Source organism: Anopheles stephensi, chromosome 2 (genome assembly GCF_013141755.1).
Source record: "Anopheles stephensi strain Indian chromosome 2, UCI_ANSTEP_V1.0, whole genome shotgun sequence".
In the NCBI taxonomy this organism is placed as follows: Eukaryota; Metazoa; Arthropoda; class Insecta; order Diptera; family Culicidae; genus Anopheles; species Anopheles stephensi.
This window is the reverse complement of record NC_050202.1, coordinates 20,367,479-20,387,456: the sequence shown is the minus strand read 5'-3', so window position 1 is coordinate 20,387,456 and position 19,978 is coordinate 20,367,479. Positions and strand designations below refer to the sequence as shown.

Here is a 19,978-nt window from a genome sequence, read left to right as displayed (position 1 = left end):
ATCTGCCAGTGCTTGAAGCCACTTCACATTCCGCCGTTTAATGTAACCCCGAACGATCAGCATCAGCACGATGATGATCTATTGCTCGGAAAACATAAACCATTTCCGCTGTGCGTTCGGTTGGTTTTTTTTTGCCAATTTGTTTTCAAATGCTTATTTTTCTCTTCGTGCCGGTCGGTACAGGAACAGAAGTAAATGGTCACTGATTTATCCCATTCGCTCAACTGCTCTCGGTCGGGTGAGGTTGGTAATGAGCGTGCTAGCTAGATAAAACAGGGCCCGCACTTTGTTGAAATGTTTTTAATTATCCTGTTTAAATTTCCTTTTTACTAGTAGTTTCCCATGCTCCCGGTGGGCATGCATTGCCCGCCCCCATCGGCGCTTGTTTCATACTTGAAAAGCATTATTTTATTTCCATTTAGCTTACGGTGGTGGTCCCGTTTTTTTGTGCGCGAGAGCTCTTTTTCCTTTGCCCTTGCTCGTTTCTACATTGTTAACCACAATTTCACTTTGCGTACGAATGGGAACTCGATAAACGAGGGCCCTGGAAAAGGCTCGGAGGATATATTTTTCTGCAGTGATTTATGCTACTCACGAGTAAATGTTTCATTCATCAAGCCTCGCTGGAAGTGAAGGCTGGGTGGCTGGCGGCCTTTCAGCGCAAATAATGATACCGGTCGGTGAAATGGCAACCAAATGGTTAGCTAACGGCTTTATCGGCCCGGGCGCTCCAACCGGAATTTCCACCGTTTTATGTTATATTATTCTGGGCAAAAAGAAAGGAAAAATAGCGTTTTATTATGGCCGGGGTTCTGGCATTTCTTTCTTTTTTTGCCAGCTTGCATTCCCAACATCACATTGTGCTGAAATGTTATCCTCCCGATAGGAAATGAATGGGCTGACTGATAACAAATCCATTTCGCCCATAGGGTAATAAAAAATAATCGTAAAAAATGAGAGAGAGAGAGAAAAAATCACCAAAGCATAACCATATTTTTACCCCGAACCTAACTGCATAGACTGAATGGGGCAGATTAGTGTGGCCGACGGCCAAACAACGCGTACACCTGGGCAAAAATGTAACGCTCGACGGAAAAATCGAAATTCGAACACGATTGAATAAATTTGAAATATTTCGACCCATTTCAATCCAATTAATATGCTTCATATTGCGTGTGAAGGAAAACTGTTGCCAGCTTGGATAAAAGTCTACTTTTTTGCGTTACTTTTAAATCACAATTTAAGCTTTTATTTAAATAAACGTCTGGATTATGCTTTGCGTCACTATTCATACATAGGCGCCTAAAGTTATGCTATCGAAAATGCATTAGATGAACTGTTGTAAATATAAGTTGATAAAGGCTGTTACAGCAAAAATATCTACACACATTCGAACATTGTAAGGAAACTGCTCAGTTAAAAGTTGCATCTATTGAAATAACACCTGATAAAAATTAAATTCTTATTGGAAAAGGAATGTCCTTTGAATGTTAAAATAATACTATTTTGATACGAATAGATCGCCCTTGAAATATTCCTTTATAGACATGCAAAATGGTGGTCAAAATGAGCTGTACAACCCGTCAATATACAGAAGGAGTCCAACTTGAGTCTTAGCTGCAGCACGACAAGTATCTTCATATGTGCAGCAATTAGCAAACGATTCGCATTATTCTCTTCTACGTGAACAATTCGTTAGTACATAATTATCTCATGCTTAGAGAATTTTTTAATGAAACTATAACAGATATACGGGTGGCAGATGCGACAGCGGCGCCGATCTTCACGGCACTTCAGGACCGGGGTTCAAATCCCATCCAGACCGCCTCCCCTTACGCAGGGCTGACTGCTTTGCTACGGCTAAAATCAAGTCACGGAAAGCCAGAAATGGCAGACGGAGACCTCTCGAGGTTGTAGTGCCAAGGAAGAAGAAGATAACAGATACACAACGCCCTGCATTTTGCAAAGAATATCTATTTTCATTAACCGTACACTAATCTTCTTTTTCCTTGGCACTACAACAGGCCTTGTCTCGGCCTGTCATTTGGGTGGCTTAATTTTACCCGCAGTAAAGTAGTAAGCCTTACGTACGGGGATGCGGTCTGGAAGGGATTTGATCACCGATCCTGCCGTGTGAAAACCGGCGCCGCCGTCCCCTCTGCCACCGGACCGCCTCCAAATACACTAATGCTTGTAATTAATTCGACGTATAGCATATTGCAGAAATTTAGGCGCTTATTTAGGCAGTTTAGGCAAATGTTCTAGGCTTAGTTGTGATGTAGGGATTATTTTTCTAAATAATAAATAAATTTCTCGTTATTTTTTTCTTTTTATCTAATTTTTTTTCAATTAGTCATAATGTGATACTTTTGACTTTCGAAAATAATTAATAAAACTAACCTTCATGCTGGCCGCTACCCATTCCAAACAGGCTAATAGCCATTAAACAATGTCACCGAATGCTATTATTTGTACGGCCCACGTCATCTTAAGCTCCCCAAAGTTAGGCAATTGGCATAACACGATATCCCATGGGGCATTATTTCTCTGACAAGAGCAAGAGAACGTTACCAACATCAGCCCGCACTCTCAAGGATCCCAAGACAACCTATGAAAAAACAGCCGAGAGCACAGCCTCCGTACACTTTGGTTTGCTGAACGTCATCAACCGGTTGACGGCGTGATTGATTGTATCTGAACGACAAATCGTACATGTGTGTTTATGTGTGTGTGTATGTGTGCGCCGCGATCGAACGCAATCGCGGGGGAAAATAAATCAAAGCCGTACGAATCCTCCCGTCACGCCGATTGACGATTGGGAATGCCGTCTGCCCGGTTTTCGATTGTCAATCATTCAGTCTCGGCTCGCTGTTTTGGGTGTTACGAGTGGAACCTTATCGCAAAATGGCCATCGGAATGTCGTTACAGGTCGGAAAACACTCACGCGGGCGGTGGAGAAATTCGATCTATCGCTCATGCGGAACTGAGCCGGCTGAATGGTACGTAACGGTGGAAGCGGGCTAGCCACTGAGTAATGAGCCATCAAACTGACGAAGGTCAGCCAAGTATCAAGTTACCGGCCGGGACCCGTGCCATGGCGGGCGTCTCGAGGCCTAGACGTTTTTTATCGACACAAATCGTTACATGAAGATGAAGCAGTTTGATTGGATTCGGATGGTGGAAAAAATATTGGACAGAAAACAAAACAGTCACGCAAGGCAACAATTGGATCATGTCTGCACGGAGTCATTTAAGGGCCAATAATTAATAGTAGCCGATATTGGGCTGAATTCCACGTCCTACTTACAGCCAAATCAGGTACCCTCTCCTCTCGTTAAAGGATGTGAAAGTTTAAAAGAATGTGTCGAACTAACTCGTCAAAGCCGGAAACCCCGCCTTTGAAACTTTCCCCTATTTCGCTCCAGAACACCAGACGCTGGCCACTTACGGTAGCCAAACATTCTTTTGCTGACTTTTCACTCCCGATGACGACTTTCCGTTCCCGTCGGTTCCGAGTAAATGCTTTTAACTTTTCTTATTTGGGCGCTTTTACTTGTAGTATCACATCAAAAACTTTTCGGTCTCCTGAAGATGGCTGGCTGGCTGGCTGGCTGGAGGAGGCTTTTGTGGCGACACGTCCAAAGCGGAAACGAAATAGTTTCGACAGGCATGGCGCTTACCCTGACATCACTTAACTGCGATCAATTTCCCATTCGAGGCGAAGCAGCGTGGCGAAATGCAACCAAACTCTCAAAGCAATCAAAGAGGACACGCCACCGTCAACAATCAAGTGGCTCGGCAAACCGAGTAAAAGATCACCCCTTTTCCCACCCCCCCTTTTTCCCCCTCTTCCCATTTCACGGGTATGAATTCGAGAAGAATTGGTACGGTCCGGTTTGCAAAGCTGGCAATGATGATCATCACGAAAGGGCGGGGGCAGACAAGAGGATGGGAGACAGTGGGGGGGGGATGGAAAGAACAGGGTGAAAATGGCCACCGAATGGCACCTGAGGGATTATCAGCTAAATTCGAGAACAACCGAACCGACCTGGTCAGCCAACACACGGTGGCATTACCGCAGCTGTCAGCGCTGGCACTGCATCTCGAGCGGTGCCGCACTCGCACTGCATACTTTCAGGCGCTCGATGCCAACGTTGCGCTTTAGTGGCCCGTGGAGACCGCAGACGCGAATTGGAATATAAAGCGAAACGGAACGGAACAGTTGCCTCCCGTCACGCACCGCTCTCTTCCTCGTCCCTCCTTCCGATGCAAATGGTAATAATCACGAACAAAACTCGTCACGGCTCATCGCCGACCGGCAGAAGCGCTTTCGGTCGTATCGTTCTGCAGCTGGGGCTTTGTAGCGTGAAATTTTTCATTTACATTCTCTGGCACTATGTTTTTGAGCAAGCTTCTTGCCTCAGGGGAAAGATTACAACGGAATAACGATGGGAAGGGTTGGGAGGGATTCATCGCTACGTTTCGCGGTACTTCCTTGTCCGCTGGGTATGTAGAAGAATGTTTAGAAAAAAGATAATTTCATTGGATAAAGCAAGCTACTGTTTGTATAAATTAAGTTTAACCAAATTACGTTAGATGATTCGATAAAAAATAGCTTACTTTTCGTTAAACAAACTGACAACGAGATAATAATTATTTATTGGTTCTGAGTGGCTTAAACCTAAAACAAATTACCAACAAACTTAAAATATGATTTTTATTTTATTTTTTACTCGTACTTTATGTACGTTTACGCCGTAAAGTATGCAACTTGCAAGAAAGGTGTGTCTCATATGAGAAAACAAATAATCAACGGGAAGAGTTGAATTGAGGGTTATGAGCGCCTTGGAGATATGTAATACATATTAAAAATCATTATTGTGTATTCCGGCGAGTATTTGTTGTTTAGTTTAAATATAGCTAATAATAATTAATTATAATTGCAATAATTATAATAAAAATTATTAATATTATAATATCTATATAAATTATAATAATTATATATCGATAACTTCATAAATCTATTAAACCAACCTATTGAACATACGTTTTAAAGCTTTATTGTATTCGTTTAAACGTTCTATAATATATTTCTCTCACTTGCGAAATAATTGAACTGCCATCGTTTCTGTCTTTAGACACGTTACGCACACACCGTTGTATGCACTGTGGTTGTTCGAGTTAGATTAAGTAGTATTTTAAGAGAAATATAGAATTAATCTTGGTTGATCACTCGAGCCGGATGGCCGTTATCCACCGTTAATCATAACTGACAATCTATAATTCAATAGCTCTTGCAGTATTTAACATCCCTATTTATCTAGTTAGTCACCAGACCGCTGAGGCGACAACGGCGCCGGTCTTCACACGACATAACCTGGGTTCAAATCCCATCCAGACCGCATCGCCGTACTTTGCTACCGGTAAAATCAAGTCTGGCTCAGAAAGTCAGAAATTGCAGGCCGACATCTTGAGGGATTGTATTGCCAAGGAAATAGAATGTTCCTTATTGCCTAAGCTCCTCTCTCTCTCACACAAACACACTAATCCACATTTCTTCTAACTCTTTCTTTGCTATTGCGTGACAAGTAGCTAAGCTTTAGGCGCAAGGCTTGGTTTAATCATAAACAGCGATTTAAGACATTTTAAATTTCTGTTAACCATTTTGAATACCGTCAAAGGGATCGATAAATGATTAAGGATTAATAATATTCCGCTTAAATTAGTCAGGGATTTACTATCGGGTGGCATCTTACTGAGCGCCTGTCTAAACGTCTAACGACACTTGCATTTTATAGGAAAAATCATCAAGTTTTATCAGAAAAAATATTTTTAATCTTTGATCATCTAGTACAGATGAAGAACACATTGAAAATAGCATCATTAAGCTTTCCAAGCATTGTTTTCCTTGCCTATTTTTCCTCCAATAGCGATCTCATAGCTAACGATAGAAATAATTCGTGAAACACCATCAACAAATCGAAATCGAGTCCAATGTTTCGTTGCACCGCCATACCGTACCACTCTCTCTAACCTTGAAAAGCGTGTTAAAGCAACGAAATTGAGAAACAACAAACCTTCCATCATGCAGCGGAAATATCTCCGGTGCCGTATTTTTCCCGCGTATACGTTCAATATTCCCTTCTTTCGAATCACATTCCCTTCTAAGGGTAAGGAATTTATTTTTCCTTTTCTCCACTTTTTCCTTCGTTTGCTTGTTGATGTGTTTGCACAAAATAGCATTGCATCTCGTGCGATAAGAAAAATGCGCTGAAGCAGCGGCAGTATTTCCATTGCATAAAACGTTGTTGCATCAGGGTGTGAAGGAAGGTTCGAAGTACGAACGAGTAAGAAATGTGTGCGATGAAGAAGCTGTTCGTAGCGCGCAGAAACGAAACACCCGGAAAAGAAATTAATTTTCAACGTAAATAAATACCATCACACAATTTTCGGACTGTACCCCGAACGTTCGCGTTGCAAGTGAAATTGAAGGCTACTTACTCCTTATCTACTCCGGCTTTTCGTTCCAAAAAGCATGCCTCCAGCGCTCGATGGCTTTAAAACTGGTGGCTTCAGGAATTATGCAGTCTCCGGAAGCAGCACAACAGCAAGGCTCGGATCATGTCTGCACACCTCGACCGGGCCCGAAGCCTCATGATCCTATGGGGCGTTCCATACCCATGCTTGGTCATTTTTTTTTTCTCCATTTAGACCGTGTTTCTTACTAAAAAAAACCGTGGGAGAAAAGCTGAAGGAAGTAAGGAAAAATGCACCAACAAAAAAAAGGAACCAGGAGCTAAAAATATTTTTGCACCAACGGACGAAAGTAGCTCCTCCCGCATCTCGTCAAATTGTTCCATTGCACGAACAATGAGTTTATGAAATAATACTATCCTTTTGTTCGCCGAGTTTGTTGCACGGGTTTTTGTTTCACCTTTTTTGCGCTTTCCCCCCCCCCCCCCCCTTACTGGCCCCGTTCGTTCGTGCTGTACAATTATTCATGTTATTCTTGTGCGCTTCCTTAAGCCTTTTGCCAACGAAACCGAATGGCGAATGGTGTGCTGGTTTTGTTTTGCCACAGTAGCCGGAGAAACTGGCCATCCACCATCCACCCCGAGGCACGATGTTCTCTGAAACATCAAACGAAAATGCGCTAATCCGATGCGAGTCCGGCGATGTCCCTGCCTTATCCGTCTCGCCGTTCGCTTGGCCGAGAGGGACGAAAAGCATTTTCTTCAGCATTCTACGGTACGCTTATGTTTCGTTTAGCTGCATTTCGCTTCGGTTTTTTTTGCTCTCTCTAACGTTCTATCGTTATTTTGTAACATTTTATTTCACATCGTTTTCGTGTTGGTATTTGTTGTTTCACTTGCTTTCATTATTCAATTATTTCGAATGGGAAACGGTTTGTGTGCAGCTGACAGCAGGATGTGGAGGATTGGAGGGATGATTGTTAATTGCTTCGTTTGTTAAGGGGAATTTTTTGAAGGAAAGCAAAATGGAGACTGTATTTTTGAGCGAGAGATTATGTTTATGATGGCAAAGAAAACATTTTCATAGTTTATTGGGATATGCTTATTACTGACACGAAAGTTACACTAGGTCAGTTGTGTTTTATTTTCTAGCTCAGCAGTTAAGGGTGTCTGTTAACTGTTAGTGTACTTTTAATATATTTTTTTACTTCATTTAATTACTATTTGTCGTGAATAGCTAAATCACAACTAAAACTCTTCATAAGAAGCACACCTTTATTGTGGTGTCGAAGAAAACAGTAGTTCTACAAACCGGTAAAGCAACATTTCCTCCTCATTCAATGGTTTGCAGCTCACTGATGTGGGCCTGTCTGAAGGCAGCATCCGGAACGTAAGCTGGAAAATGAACCTTCTTTTTCACCCATTCGAAAAAGAGAGCTAGAGTGTGAGAAAGCCCGTGAAACGAGCGACATCACCGATGGAAAACCTAGAAAAACTCAGCTCACACCCATCCCATTGGAGAGAAATGAGAGCCAGCGTGAGATAAGTTGTCATCCGGGTGCCAGGAAATGAGAGTGAGCTTATCGTTTGAACAGCTGTGGAAAACGATAAGTGTGTGACGTGCATACCCAAACGGCGCGCCACAACAAAACGATAAGCTGTATGGTTGGGCAAAATGTTTCTCAGTGGAATGAACTATAGCTGTGGAATCTTTTAAATACGATGTACAAGAAAATTGAGGAAAAAATCTTAAATCATACCTTTGGCAGAATGGGTTTCTGTGTCTTATTGAGCCTTTTCAAAATATATTCCTACTGACTGCTTTACGTACAAATATGGCACTAATAACTGCGTTTGTAAGATTTTTCTTGATATATTGTTGATATTTGGTTTATTTTCCTCAACTAAATGTTCAAGTCTAATAATAAATATTCAACCGAGCTCACCCGGGATAAGGTGCCCTTTCACGATTTGAAAAGGAAATGTCTCCAAACCATCGTGAATTGTACTAATTTTTGTAATTTAGCTTTAAGCAATACGGCCAGGCCGTTCTTTATGAATAATAATAATAAATACCTACGGGTAAAAATGATTCAAGGAGACCAGTGATGGCAAGTCAAGGATTCTGAAGGTTGCTGGGCTAACGAAGAAGAATATTTCGAATCAAATTAAAAATAATTCTGGGACACTGTAATCGTAAGGATCTATGCTGCATATGGAACAATTGTTTGAGATGGGAAATACATCAGTGAAATAAGGATCCGCTGGGACGATCTGGTGGATCAAGAGATAACGGTGTCGGTCTTCACACGTCGAGTTCGGCTCTCGAAACCCGTCCAAACCGTCCACCTGTGACAAACTACAAGTCAAATTAGCACAAGCAAGTAATGGCAGGCTCCAAACCTCTAGAACTTGAAGAGCCAAAGAAGGAAAAGCTCTGCAAATGTGAGCTGTTTAATTAACACATCAAAACAAACATGATTGTTTTTTGTATTTTTTCGTCTGTATATGGCAAAGCACATGTTCAGCACTCGATAAGATTGCTTTACTAGATTTTGTTTAATTTGCCGCTGCACCGAATTACTTACTCGCGCCTAAAAGTATGCAATATACCCTTAGTACCATAAACAGTATTGTTATGAGGTCGTAAATGCCTAGATGACTCGAAGCCAGTTGCTGATAAAGTGGGATTTTGTACATTATCGAATGACATGATATCAGTCGTATGAGTCAGTGTATATTGAGCGGTTCTTACAAGTCAATTACCAAATCAAATCACAATCAATTACGATGGCCATCGAGCCAAAGCCTTCAAATGAATAAAAAAAAGTGCTTTTCATAATTCTCTGGTGCATTCTTTGTAAATTATCAAGAGATTCAAAAAAAAAGATGAGTATTTTAAATCTAGCTGTTTCATTATAATTTTATATCGAGAAATACGCCTAAAGCTATGCAAAACGCACTACATAAAAGATTTCTCATAAAGGCAAATTAACTAATGTGCTTAATAATCGATTATAAGACTCAAACCGAATGATTTTTTTATTCTTTTGATTTCATTTTCCTCCAATAACAACTACAACCCATTCACTGAAAGTACAATGGTATCCAAACTCACGTCACTCCAAACCCTTTTTCGCTCCTCCTTTTATTCTCCAATGTACCCCAAAGGCGTTGCTACCTGTTCGACAAATGATCGCCCACCCAACAACAATGCACTAGTCGTAATAAATTAAGCAACAACCTATTCCAGCTCATTCAAAACAAATCGAACGGCGGATTCGTGGAAGTCCGTTGCAGTTTCCCTATTGTTTTGCCGAAACCAAACCAAACCTAACGATGAACCCGGTACGAACATGCCACGAAAACCGCGGGACATGCTAAACCGACCACAATTAGTCCATTGTTTCCCGAAGCCGACCCGACCGCGCTGAAGATGGCGCTGCAAAACCATTTCCATGGAACACGTGTACGTGCACGTTTGTGACGGCGGGCAATGAGCCCGACCGAGGACGAAAGACCTCCGGTTTTGTTCTTCGCTTGACAAGTGGTAATAAATTATATTTTTGAGAATTTATGCCTTCATAAACACATGACGCACGTGTTAGGGAAAACAGGAACCTCTTAGACACACGGGCGCACATACATACAAACCCAAACAAAACAATGCACACAGTCTTGTGCCCGTGTGGTACAACGCTAAACGAGACCTTCACAAAATGTCTCCTGCGGTGCATTTTCCTAATTTTCGGGAAAGCTTTCGCCATGGTCCGTCCCCACTGGGGTTCACTCTATTTAACCGGTCCGAGATTTCCCGAGGGGGAGGGGTAGGGGGTCCTGCAGCACGATACGTTTGTCACCTTTTCTACCGAAAGAAAAAGGCTGACTAAGAATGCTGCTCGGTTGCGATGGAAAGGGCAGTAAAATAAATTTTAAAACACGGTTAGCAGTATCCTCTTTCTTTCGTTTTTTTGTGGTTTTGTTTCACTCCATTAGCAGGAAAACAAAAGAACTCACTCACACAGAAAACACGAGTAGCACACGGTGCTGATCGAGGCTGCCACTGGCCAACTGCATTCCACTATCCATAAATGAAAACAACAACAGCCCAAATACTACCAGAAGCTCCGTTAATAAACAATTGATGGCAAACACACTGGCGAACGATTAATGGCGGTCGACGGGTTTTATGTTTTATTACCGGTGTACGAACAATTATTGTAGTTCTCGATCGACTTTGGAATGGACGTGTTTTGGGAGGTGGGAGCAAATTTAAATTGCTTTGGGGGATATTTTTTCCCACTGTGTATGGTTTGTGTAGGTTGTAATTCAAATTTGGCTAGAATCGATTATTTTATGATGTCGTTCAATGTTTGTGTGTGCCCTCTCTTTGGTGAAGGCAGCTGAACAAAAGCCATTTCAATGGGTGTTTTAAATGCTTTCAGTTGGCCCGTGAGAGAAGCATTTGGATGAGGTTTTTTTAACATTGTTAATAGGATTAAAAGCTATAGAGTGAGTTTAAGAGCAAGAGAATAAATAAATAAAGCTTTCTATCTCAATGATAAAATGGAAGTGCTTAGTTTGGTGATAGAATATTATAGACATTATCAGTTCGGTAACATAACTCTTTCGAAAAAAAACCCTTTCTTCATGGAGAAAATGTTTTCAATCGTCTAAACTTAACCAAAAGCATTTCTATGGGTGTCATTTCTAGTGAGACGCTATTCTTAGCATATTCATTCTAGTTTAATCCCTCCACAAACTCACAGCTACCGTTTACACCGAAGTAATGCATGTTGTGAATCAGAAAAAAAGCACCCTAGTTTAATGTCCCCGGAGGGCGGTTACTATGATACGTTTCGCTTCGTCCATATCAGTCAACGCACTATTTCACGCTCCAATTTATCGGATGCTGACTTTAAGATTGCCTTATAATACAGGGTTCACCGATAGATAGCATACGGCGAGCATACCTTAGCGGTTCGTGCAAACGTTTAAGATATCTGCGGCCATCGATAGCGATTCGCATGTACAATTAGCGACTGGCCCAAAATGGATAGCGATTCGCGTGCACACTTTAGTGAATGTCAGAATTCGGCGCGGTTTGAAAATGTAGGTTTATATGACCCAGGTTGAGTAGTCGAGATTTGAAAAAAATCGTTTTAATTTCATTTTTTATGTAATTGGAAAGTTTTTGTACACAAAAGTGGTGTGAAAATTAATGTTCATTATCATAAAGCATAAATTTATTGATTTTCAGCGTTGGTTAAAAAAATAATAACAAAACTATGTGAAACATGAGAAGAACAGCCATGTGGAGAATTCAAACATGGATGTATATACACGAATTCAAAATTGATGCGCTCACGAAAAAAAATCCGTTCAGGTAATGAAAATATTTAGCATATTGGTCCAGCAACCGAAGCGTTCACAGTTTTACCAAACGATTAACAATCAGAGCATCATTTGCGGTATAATTATACATTCCTTCGTTGTTTTTGGTTTTGGCAATCATCCTTTTAAAGGTACGAATTTCAGCACAATTAAAAAGTGCTACAACTAGAATTCTCATTGAATTTGAGTGTTTTCTAGGTGTTTGGCTACGATAGGAGCTCTTGCTTGTTGAAGTGCGCCCGTGCAACATTTTTCTTGTCGGTAAATTTGTTTTATTAACGCACCGTGAAAGAATACAGTGAGTTTCAATAGCGGTATGTGCTGAAGCGAATCAACTGAGACACACATCGTTCTTTTTACTTTTTGCGTGCAGATATGAATTCCAGCCAAAGCTCTGTACAAGAGGAAAATGCAAGCTGCGCTATGCAAGCACCTCGCCGCCGAAAAACTACCAGCAACGAAGATAGAGAGCGCTTGGTAACGGCGTATGAAAACGGAGGCACTGCAGCTACGATTAGCGAAATGTTTAATTTGAAAAAACCGACTGTCCATGGCATTATCAAAAAATACCAAACCCAATGGCAAATCGAGGCAAAGAAGCGTGGTGGCAATAAATCTAAATTATTGTCCGAACATGCGATTCGAATACCGTTCCGAATGTGTTAGAAAAAAATTATTGGCATTTTAATTATAATCACTCTGACCTGGCCGTACTAATCACCTCAAAATCGCATGTTCGGATGAGATAGTGATTGAAAGCAACGGAAATGTTATTTTAATTCGTCCGGCAGCATTATTTACATTTCATATTTTTAAGCATCGTCAGTACAATATGTTACACATTAAAACTAAAATCTTACTTTCTAATCTTATATATATTTATACATAACTAAATCTAAATTTTCTTCGCCCCTCAAACAACGAGTCATGTATTGCCACATTTTCGAAATGTAGCCATCGCAATCCTGTACGGTTATTAGCCTGGATCCATTCCAAATCGCTTGCATCAATTGATCCTCATTTGAAGGATTGCTTCGCCTCACAAAATTCTTCCACTGGCTGTAAAGATTTTCAATAGGATTAAGGAATGGTGAGTAGGGTGGTAGATATAAAGGTTTGTCGCTTTCATTTCCGATTGCAACTCTTACTGCGGGTGTTTTGTGGAAAGCTACATTATCCATTATAAAGTAGCTGCTGTTAATGTTCTTCGATCGCAGGGTTTGCTTTAGTTCTTCAATAAACTGTATAAACCGTTCACGGTTTACGGATCGAGTGTGTGTGGTGTAAAGCAGCACGCCGTACCGATGCATAGCACAAATGATGGAGATGTTCCTAGTCCTTAACTGTGGAACGGTGATGGTGGCCGGTGTTCCTCTCTGCGATCGTCCTTTTAGCGTACGCATACGGACGTTAAATCCTACTTCGTCTAAATAGATTAAACCATTATCCGGAATTCCGCGCGCAATTTCATAAAATTGTGTAGCGTAATGTTTCCTGTCTTCGACAGTCGTTGGTGTGTTGCGTCCCTCCGGTAACAGTTTGACCATCTTCAGAGAGTAGTTGAATCCTTTTATTTCCCTCGCTGTGGTTGTGGACGAAACTCGAACACCGTGTTGTTCGAACACTTTCTCTGCGAGTGCTTTAAGCGTCACCGTGCAGTCCTCGTCGACCCAGTTCCGAACATCATTTACGGCTTGCTGCGACAATAGTTTAGATCTGTTGCCACCACGCTTCTTTGCCTCGATTTGCCATTGGGTTTGGTATTTTTTGATAATGCCATGGACAGTCGGTTTTTTCAAATTAAACATTTCGCTAATCGTAGCTGCAGTGCCTCCGTTTTCATACGCCGTTACCAAGCGCTCTCTATCTTCGTTGCTGGTAGTTTTTCGGCGGCGAGGTGCTTGCATAGCGCAGCTTGCATTTTCCTCTTGTACAGAGCTTTGGCTGGAATTCATATCTGCACGCAAAAAGTAAAAAGAACGATGTGTGTCTCAGTTGATTCGCTTCAGCACATACCGCTATTGAAACTCACTGTATTCTTTCACGGTGCGTTAATAAAACAAATTTACCGACAAGAAAAATGTTGCACGGGCGCACTTCAACAAGCAAGAGCTCCTATCGTAGCCAAACACCTAGAAAACACTCAAATTCAATGAGAATTCTAGTTGTAGCACTTTTTAATTGTGCTGAAATTCGTACCTTTAAAAGGATGATTGCCAAAACCAAAAACAACGAAGGAATGTATAATTATACCGCAAATGATGCTCTGATTGTTAATCGTTTGGTAAAACTGTGAACGCTTCGGTTGCTGGACCAATATGCTAAATATTTTCATTACCTGAACGGATTTTTTTTCGTGAGCGCATCAATTTTGAATTCGTGTATATACATCCATGTTTGAATTCTCCACATGGCTGTTCTTCTCATGTTTCACATAGTTTTGTTATTATTTTTTTAACCAACGCTGAAAATCAATAAATTTATGCTTTATGATAATGAACATTAATTTTCACACCACTTTTGTGTACAAAAACTTTCCAATTACATAAAAAATGAAATTAAAACGATTTTTTTCAAATCTCGACTACTCAACCTGGGTCATATAAACCTACATTTTCAAACCGCGCCGAATTCTGACATTCACTAAAGTGTGCACGCGAATCGCTATCCATTTTGGGCCAGTCGCTAATTGTACATGCGAATCGCTATCGATGGCCGCAGATATCTTAAACGTTTGCGCGAACCGCTAAGGTATGCTCGCCGTATGCTATCTATCGGTGAACCCTGTATGATTTTATTATGTTTTTATTTTAGGCTCTGGTCATGAAAGGTTTATCTTTTCATATTTTTGAATAGATTTAAAACAGAAAATTAATACTTGATGCTTCTAAAACGGTAGTCGCATTTGGTTTTTGTTTGCTTTCCTTTCATATCAAAGAGCAGAAATTAGAGGCAATTTAATTTAGAAAAAAATACTTAAAAATACGGCAATCATGTACTTTCCCCTAGTACAATTGCTTGAACTCGCTTTAAGGATAAAAGAATAAAGAACTATTTTCCCAATTCCAACTATCTTAACCCAGCAGTAACAGAAGAGCATTTTGATTTCTTCTCGAATCTCCTTCGGCAATGCAAACAAGCTTGCCGCAGCGTTCGCTTCACCGTAATCTACTCGCGAACAGTCGTCACGAGTCGCGGAACTACTCAAATATCACCGTTGCAATGGTGGCTAACTTCCAAACTTCCTTCGAAGCGGGAAAGGATATAAGGTACGGGATGGTAATACAAAACCCTCCCTTCTCTAGTGGAGAGTGCATCTCAAACAATTGCTCAAAACTGCATATTCGGTTTCTTGTGATCATGCCACTCGGCCACCCCACCAGCAACTCCACCCTTTCTCACCCGATCACCGCAATAACATTCTAAATTGGATTTTGTTGCCAAACTGTACCGACTTCCGTGCAAAACCGGGTCGGACGATGCTTTCCAGCAGCTGTCTTCTGTCAACGCGAGAGGAAGGCTCGATTTTTCGCTCTGGTGAAATAAAATTGAGTTAAAGTGTAACGAGATTAGGGGGAGTAATCTTGAACCCTGCACCGCAATGGTGTGTGGTCACGGTAGCTAAAGAAGTGACGTCGTGACTTTGGCAGACTGTTGCATATGAAGGAGGAAAGTTGTGTTTAGGATTTTAACCAGGGGATATTTTATCAATAAACTCATTCCTAATAACGCTATGAAATAAAATTAAAAACCCGTGAAACTTTTTTTATTGTCGCGCCAAGAAAAATGAAACATTCTATTAGTGAAAACAATTTTTTCATTGAATCGCTTCGATAAGCATTTTATTTATTGAAGATAAAGTATAGCCCCATTGCTCAAAACTATTTTCAGCTCCAAATAAACTACCGACAACCACACTTACCACTCAATTCACAATATTAAATCTCCTGTTTGAACTTCCTTGAAAGAAATTAGGAAGAACGCCTAAATGTATGCAATTTGCACAACATGTGCCTGCATGTTTAATTCTTTGTTGAATTCATCATCAAATTCATCATTGTTTTGGAAAGACTTTGAAAACTACGCTTGTATATTTCATTGTATAATTTACCAAATCTGTTTTATAAATGCAATTATTAATATCTTCTTCAATTCAATACCAACTTCTTCCGCTCAGAATCGCTCGCAGAAAGTGATCGCTCTAAAACAGGTCTAAAACTCCAATCGAAACATCTATGCCATATATCCCTGTAAGTTGTACCAGCCTTACAACCGTTCGAAACATTCAGTGCGTTGAGTTTTTTTATTACGTCATGCAGCGAACAAAACAATTCACCAGCCCAAAAAGGCTCGCAGGCAAAAAGGTAAAATGATACACACAGACACACGATTGAAACAAGCGCATTGAATTCTCTCCCGGTACCGATACTATTCTCCAACACCGGACGTCATTTATTATCTCGTTCCCGTAATCAACCGTGGTAAGGTTCGCGGTGCCCAAAATGCGTCCATGGACCGCGGTGCCGTACCGAAAATCGGAACCAGATCACACACACGCCGGGTTGTTATTCGATTTGTCACAAGTGGGCTGGTTGTGCGACACTGCGCGTCTGCGATGAGCCCGATAAGAACATCAAACCCCGATCGAACCGGCCGGAGAGAAATCGAAACGGTCAATAAATTTCAGCCAACCCTACCAGCCGGGGTACGGGTACGATCGAGCTTCACTTTATCTGGCTCCAAATCAAGGCAACGGCACACCGGCGTAACGTTCTGCTGGGGTTGCATTCGACGAAATCGTGAATTTCGTTGGAACAGGACACCTTCACTGTTGATTTTGCTGCAGGAGCCAGAAGGAATTCCCGTGGACGGGCCCGTTTGCTTTGAATCAGATTTTGCAATCGTTACGGAAAATTCAATCAACCAGCTCCTAATTGGACGGTACGTTACGCCCGGACATTAGTCAAGTACAAGGGGGAACAGTTATGTGAAACCGCTGCTCAGATGCGATTGTCCAGGCATTGTGTGAGTGTTGGTTGATAAAGAGAGTTCTCGGTATATTGAATCTAATGATTAATGGGATATTACCAAAATTGTAACGCCTAAATATATGTGATAATTGGCTATCGTAGAAGTTTTGTAAACAATTCTAGAATAATCGACTTTAAAAATTGAGTATATTTTGAAGACGTTCAGAATGTGGTGAACTTCATAGTGTCATTATCATTGAATACGCTTCCCAGAATCAAAGGACCAGTCTAGGTCGAGGGAAAGGTCCCACTATAAATCAACATTTTTATACGCGTTCTACTTCATTACCAATATTTAGATTTAATTTCTTCGTTTACGACGTCCTCTTTCTTTAGCAAAAACTATAATCTGCTTTCTTATACCGCCTTAAGGCAACATTCTTGACACTTCGCGTAAACGAACCACGTAGCGAAGAAATATTCTCGCTCACCTTGCTTCTCCACTTCCGGCTGCGGTATAATTACAAAATCCAATCATTTCACTTTCCCACTGCATTCCAGGTGCCCTGAAGGCATCACCATAACCACCACCAGCCTTACGGAGGTCATAAAACTGTCCCGTCTCGACGAGGTTACCACGATTACGTGCCGAGCAGTAATTAAATTTAAAATATTGTTGCGGCCACCCGACCGAAACTTTGCTGCACCGGGTAGTTCCTCCTGTGGTTTGGGTGGTAGCAGGTAGCAGCACCCAGCCAGGAAAAGCCAAAGCTTCCCCCCGGAAGGATTGATTTAAAATGGGGAATTAAAATTCATTTTCCATCGTCTATTAACCTCCCCTTTCGGGGAGCGTCATTTATTTAAATAATGTCTTGCGGAATCACGCTCACGGCAAAAGGTAATGAAATGAAGTGATGATAATAGCTGACGTCGCAATGATGTATTGCAGATGTGGTTAGGTTTTTTTTTTTTGGGTAAGGATATCCTGATTCACATCAAAGACCAGGCGTCTCCATCGATGTTTTGGGTTTGAAATTTCTTATCTACACCAAAGACCAGGCGTCTCCATCGATGTTATAGATTCGATTGTATTTTAATTTATTATTTCTTTTGTTTTCCTTTTTTATGGCCATACTTTCAGGATTTATACAAAGCACATAAAACGAATGAACGAGCAATTCATTTCAATAAATCGGTATGCTGCTAACTAGAGGTGAAACATCTCCACACGCATTGCCAATTCGTGATCTGACAAGTGACAAACAAATACACCAAAGTCATTCACCATTCATTAACCGTTTCCAATATTATTCAGCTGCATTTAAATAACCTGATTGAGAACGATAATAAATATTGACATTCAGAAGCTCACCATCTCACCATCATCATCATTAATAATAATATTGCATACAATCACACGCGGTACAACAGCAGCCGGTTGTATGCTTAGAATTTTCAGCTCATTAGCCTTCAATTGCGTTACCATTAGCATACGCAGTGGATTTTGCCATTTGTTTTGCCGCCCATCAATCAAGAGCGTGTGAAAGTGTGATCATTTACACCGTCCATTGATTGGTAAGTGGGAAACTCTAGGGCTCGTAATCGTGAATGTGAAGTACAATGATCTGACTTGACAGAGTGTAATACTCTGTTGAGTGGGTTTTCATGTACTATTAGTTCAGTTGAATGTAAATGCTAATGAAATACTCTTACCATAGAGTTAAAAAATAAATTATTATGCAGACTGATTTAGGTAAAAAATGTTAAACATATTCTAAAAAAACTATTTTTTGTATTGTGATTGCATACTTTCAGGCGTAGTAATTTCAAACTGCATGCCTATACATTTTTTTATTTTAAGTGTTTTTCTTAAATTCTATTTCCTCTTTTCTCTTACAAAAAAGATGTTTAAACGTGTCATTCGCCGCATAAATTCCAACACCAAACACACTGTTGACTTTTGGAAATCTCGCGGAGAAAACAATTCCACACACTATTACCCTCGCACACGGTACGCTCTATTCCTCACGGTAACCGTGCAGATCGTTGTCACACGTCGTCACAGACACACACACACACACACACACACACACACACACAGTGCCAACTATTTGCACGGTGCATGTTTAAGGAACCGCGCACCAAAAATGCTTCTGCTCTTTCTAGCGTGACATTAAACACTTACCCAATGTTTGGAAATGGATTAGTCTGGCGACACCGAGCGAGCAACTCTTTTTCATCTTAAGCCGCGTTACCGCGCACGTATGTAATGTCATGTAATGTCGCTGCTCCAAAAATAATAATTCTCCTCCGCCGTAACGCATCCTAACGCCTGTCAACCCGTTCGATTTTCGCTGAGCCGAGCGCCGAGGAAGATTGAAGCTCGACAAACGGTCACGATGATGATGCTGATGATGACGGTGACGGTGTATGAGCAGTGCGTCGGGGAAAAAAGAAACATACAACATACATTCATTAATCATATTTTCCCTGCCGTATGGGTAGTTGGACCCGGGAGTTAAAACTACTGACAGATAGACGCCAAATTGACTTAGAATGGGGCTTATGAAAAATTGTAATCTTGTGTGACTAATTAGTGACGGGGGGAGAGAACACACGTAGGAACACGAATCGAGAAGGGATACAACTGGGAAGAAGACGAAAAGAGAAGATGGAAGGAAGGCTAGAATAGAAATGAAAGTGTAAAATAATTGCCTTGCTAATTAAAAGTCGTCTAGTCGAGTGTCTAGCTCATCGTAAGAATTAAATTTCAGCACACTCTTAAAAATGCATCTGTTTAAGCCAAATAGATATATTATCGTGAATTTATTGAATGGCACTTTTTTTATTCTTTTAGGTAATTAAAAGGCATCGGATTTTTTTATGCGTGTCAATTTATTATTTAGAGGATAAAAATATGAAATATTATAAGATTGAGATCATTTTTAGTATTACATGGTTTTAACATAAATGAATTAACAAAAAATTGCTTCAAACACCAGGCGTCTCCATCGATGTCTTGGATTCATGCATTAAAATATCTAACTGGATGGGTTTTAACATATTTAATATTATTTCGAAAGGCAATATTTTGAATCGAATTCAATACTCATTTAACACTTTTTCAAATTCCAAAATCAA

General features: G+C 40.7%; 1 protein-coding gene across 2 annotated transcripts; it reads right to left on the bottom strand.

Annotated features, from left to right (window-relative positions):
• Positions 1–12,227: 12,227 nt before the first annotated feature.
• LOC118503261 lies at positions 12,228–14,654 on the bottom strand. 2 transcript variants are annotated; one of them, XM_036036303.1, is made up of 4 exons: positions 14,067–14,654; positions 13,900–13,999; positions 13,016–13,824; positions 12,228–12,926 (listed from the first exon to the last, which is right to left on the bottom strand). In XM_036036303.1, the coding sequence occupies exons 3-4, from the start codon at positions 13,820–13,822 to the stop codon at positions 12,885–12,887; spliced, it is 849 nt and encodes a 282-aa protein (XP_035892196.1). In that variant the 5' UTR covers positions 13,823–13,824; positions 13,900–13,999; positions 14,067–14,654; the 3' UTR covers positions 12,228–12,884. The 2 variants fall into 2 exon arrangements, with proteins under 2 accessions (XP_035892196.1, XP_035892195.1); XM_036036302.1 differs by having other exon boundaries at positions 13,900–14,654.
• Between the last annotated feature and the right edge of the window lie 5,324 nt (positions 14,655–19,978).

Bases quoted from the DNA above. Each gene is read 5' to 3' on its own strand.
- LOC118503261 (XM_036036302.1), bottom strand. From the start codon at position 13,822: ATGAATTCCAGCCAAAGCTCTGTACAAGAGGAAAATGCAAGCTGCGCT. The intron at 12,927-13,015 runs GTAAGAGTTGCA...AAATCTTTACAG, and splicing joins CTTTCCACAAAACACCCGCA to CCAGTGGAAGAATTTTGTGA.